At 41.1% G+C, this 3583-nt stretch overlaps 1 protein-coding gene across 1 annotated transcript; it reads left to right on the top strand.

The window, feature by feature from the left end:
* The first annotated feature begins 312 nt into the window (after nt 1-312).
* On the top strand, nt 313-1296 carry LOC144617027 (olfactory receptor 5V1-like). Its single transcript, XM_078450566.2, has one exon. It carries the CDS (start codon nt 337-339, stop codon nt 1294-1296), a length of 960 nt encoding a protein of 319 aa, XP_078306692.2. The 5' UTR covers nt 313-336.
* Nucleotides 1297-3583: the final 2287 nt, after the last annotated feature.

The raw sequence follows: 3583 nt of genomic DNA, 5'->3' as shown, positions 1-3583 counted from the left end.
AATGTTAGGAGGAAAGTTTTGTAGAGCCAGAGAGAGATGAGCTTACTCTAACACAGGGATTATCAGTTTATTGAAGGTTTTGACCAAATCTCCATTTATTTTCATGCACCAGAAGCCACACACAAATCTGTAGGAGATCCCTGGGCCTGAGATGGCTGGATTTGTTGAATGAAAAGTTGTGGTCTCCCAACAGGTCTTTCCTATACATCTCCCTCCACAGTCTAGACCATTCTATCTCCAACATTATTTGACATGGCCTTGCAAGTTAACAAGCCAATTTGGGGTGCTCTTTGTACATTCTCATAAGGCTTTTATTTTTCTCATTGTTTTGTAGCTATGACACCACTTGAAATGAACAATCAGACAGATGTCACTGAATTCATCTTCTTGGGATTTTCCAACCACCCCAAACTACAGGGCTTGTTTTTCCTAGTTTTCTTGCTCATTTACCTGACAACACTCCTGGGGAACATGCTCATTATAACAGCCACTAGAGTCAGTCCTGCTCTCCACACTCCAATGTATTATTTCCTCAGCAACCTGAGTTTCTTGGACATCTGTTATACATCCACCACCATCCCCGTCATGCTGGTGAACTTCTTCCGGGAGACGAAGACCATCTCATATGAGGGCTGCCTCTCCCAGATTTTCTTCCTCGTCACATGTGCTGGCACTGAATGTGTCTTATTGGCCGCTATGGCTTATGATCGCTATGTAGCCATTTGCCACCCTCTTCAATATCCCGTCCTCATGCGTGTGAAGGTCTGTATTTTTTTGGTGACTGGGTCCTGGCTGTGTGGGCTGGTGAATTCTGTGACACATACAGTGCTGGCAACCACCCTGACTCTCTGTGGGCCCAACCAAATCAGCCACTTTCTCTGTGACATTCCTCTGCTCCTGAAGCTCTCCTGTTCAGACACCTCTCTCAATGAGTCTGTGCTTCATGTGGCCAGTGCCACCATTGGCCTGAGCCCCTGTCTGTTTACTGGAGTGTCCTACATACTCATCATTTCTTCCATTCTTAGGATTCCCTCTGCTCAGGGCAGGAGCAAGGCCTTCTCTACCTGTGCATCCCACCTCACTGTGGTGGTGGTCTTTTATGGAACAGCCAACTTTAACTATGACAGACCCAGAGAAGGTTACTCCCTAGACATGGATATTCTGGTTTCTGTGCCCTTCTGTGTTATGACTCCCATGTTGAACCCCATCATATACAGCCTGAGAAACAAGGAGGTCAAGGGTGCTCTGAGGAAGCTGGCTGCAGGGTATATGATCCCTGGCAATATTAATGTCTAGATCAATGGTCTTCAACCAGCATGAAAAATTTCCAAGATATTTTTAACATGAATAGTTTTAGAGTCTATATCCAGATCCTCAAGTCCTACATACCAGTTCCCAAAATTGATCTTCTCAGGAACTTCTTTCTCTCCTCTTTTTCCACAGGTACTCTGTTTTCCACTTTGCAAAGTCATAATGTGTCAGATATTTTGTATTTGTTCTCAGCACCATCTCGATCCTTCTAAGTTCTCCCCACATCATAGGAGCTGAAATCCTTGGAAACCCTACCAGCATGTTTCCATTTTAAATTCTCCCAATGTAAGTGCCTGGGTGGCTCAGTCAGTTAGGTGTCTGGCTTTGGCTCAGGTCATGATCTCACAGTTGTGGGTTCAAGCACTGTGTCGGGATTTGGACTGACAGCTCAGAGCCTGGAGCCTGCTTCAGATTCTGTGCCCTCCTCCCACTTCTCTCTTTCTCTCTCTCCCCCTTCCCCACTTGTGTTCTCCCTCTTTTTCAAAAATAAATAAACATTTTTAAAAAATTAAATTCTGCCAATGTGAGAGTCATACACAAGAGATTAGGAAAGGAATATAGAAGAAATTGTCTTCTCTGGATCTGGTGCCAGTGGCAGATGAACACTGTGGTGGCAGAAACAGACTTCTGGGTGGCATTAGCTGATGTTTACAGTCTCCTGCTGTTCTTGAGACATAAGGTCATACAAGTATGAAATGAGTATTTCTCTATAGGGAGGGTAAGAGGCTTCCATAAAGAGGGTAATATAACCTGCCTTCCTCTTTTCCCATTCTTCCAGCTTTTCCAACACATTGATCACTTATTTCCTGTGTTAAGTTCCTCTAGGTTGGAATATCTAGATTGGTTTTTATTTCTTCCACGAACACTAACTGCTGCAGCATTTTATATCAGGAATTGTTCTAGGAAACTGACCCTCAAAGATAGAAATCTGGATTGAATATCTGGTCGGATGGAGTTTAAATAATTTGATGGCATTATAAACAATGGAAAATGGGGAATCTGATCATTCATGGCATTCAATGACAAAAAGCTGCTTAAAATTATCAATAGACATTGTCTGAAATAAAATGTCTGTTAGAAACCAGGCTTTGAAATACCAAATTACTGCTACAATTGACCTTTGTAGTGGGAATGAAGACTACGAAATAGTTTACTGACTGTTATTACTGATTGCAACGGAACATTTATAGGAAGAAAATGACAGGCTCAGGCATTTAAATTCCTCACTCAAGTCAAGGTCAAACAATCAGAAAATCTTATATCTCTCTAAACTGATAAAGTGTAATTCAAAGCAAAAATCTCATTTTATGGTTTGCACAATTACAAAGTAGATTGTAAATACATAATTTCTCCAAGTCTCTTACGTACCAGTTGGGACATTGACTTGGGAGTGAGTGAGACTCATTATTAAAATGGGAAAATACAGTGGATTTGGATAAATCTTAGAACCTTGAATCCTTAAATCTCCTTTAACCTTCCCTCCCATCAGAAGTAGCCCCTCCTCCCCTGAGGAGACTAACCATCCCTTAGGTGAAACCCTATAATTACCTATAATTACCTCACCTGAGACAATTGTCTTACAATTCATTTCCTCTAGACTCTTAATTGAGGTCCAATTCCAGAATACCTCAGGCTAATGGCACAAGGTATAACCGAGGAGATTATAATGTTCACACCAAAAATGAAATTTCAAGATTTTACCAGTTTTTTATTGGTAAAAGCCTTGAGAATATGTATGACAACGGAGACTTAGTGTGCTAGACCAAAGAGGACAGAATATATTGCTGGATAATTATGAATATATTCATATGGATTCATTTACCAGAAATTTTGGGTTCAATGTGTTATTTTGAGCAGATGAGAGGGGCTCCAACTGTTTCTTTGGTTGGTTAACTGAAACCTACACTCAGTAATGGACTGCATTCAATAAAATTCAGATGCCAGGATATTCCTGACATAATTCAAAAGATGGAATCCAAAGCTTCAGGGAAATAAAAATGTTGGAATGGATTTATTTTACATGACACTCTTACCGTAGATCCACAAAGTATTCAAGGAGGGACCAAAGTACATTCCCTTTACCAAAATCTCCTGCAAAATGCACTGATAAAGAGAGTACCAACATCCTTGTAAAGCTTGTAGTGGCTCTCCTCTGCAGCTTGGGAATGACACTAAGAGAGGGCATCATTAAAATGGACTTCCTTATTTCAGTGGGAATGGTGGGATTCTGAAGCAGTAGCAGTCATGTGGTTTTGCAGAAATTGGAATATTT

This window comes from Panthera onca, chromosome C1, assembly GCF_046562875.1.
Source record: "Panthera onca isolate mPanOnc1 chromosome C1, mPanOnc1 haplotype 2, whole genome shotgun sequence".
In the NCBI taxonomy this organism is placed as follows: Eukaryota; Metazoa; Chordata; class Mammalia; order Carnivora; family Felidae; genus Panthera; species Panthera onca.
The sequence above is the reverse complement of the archived record's forward strand: the minus strand, read 5'-3'. Positions and strand labels throughout refer to the sequence as shown.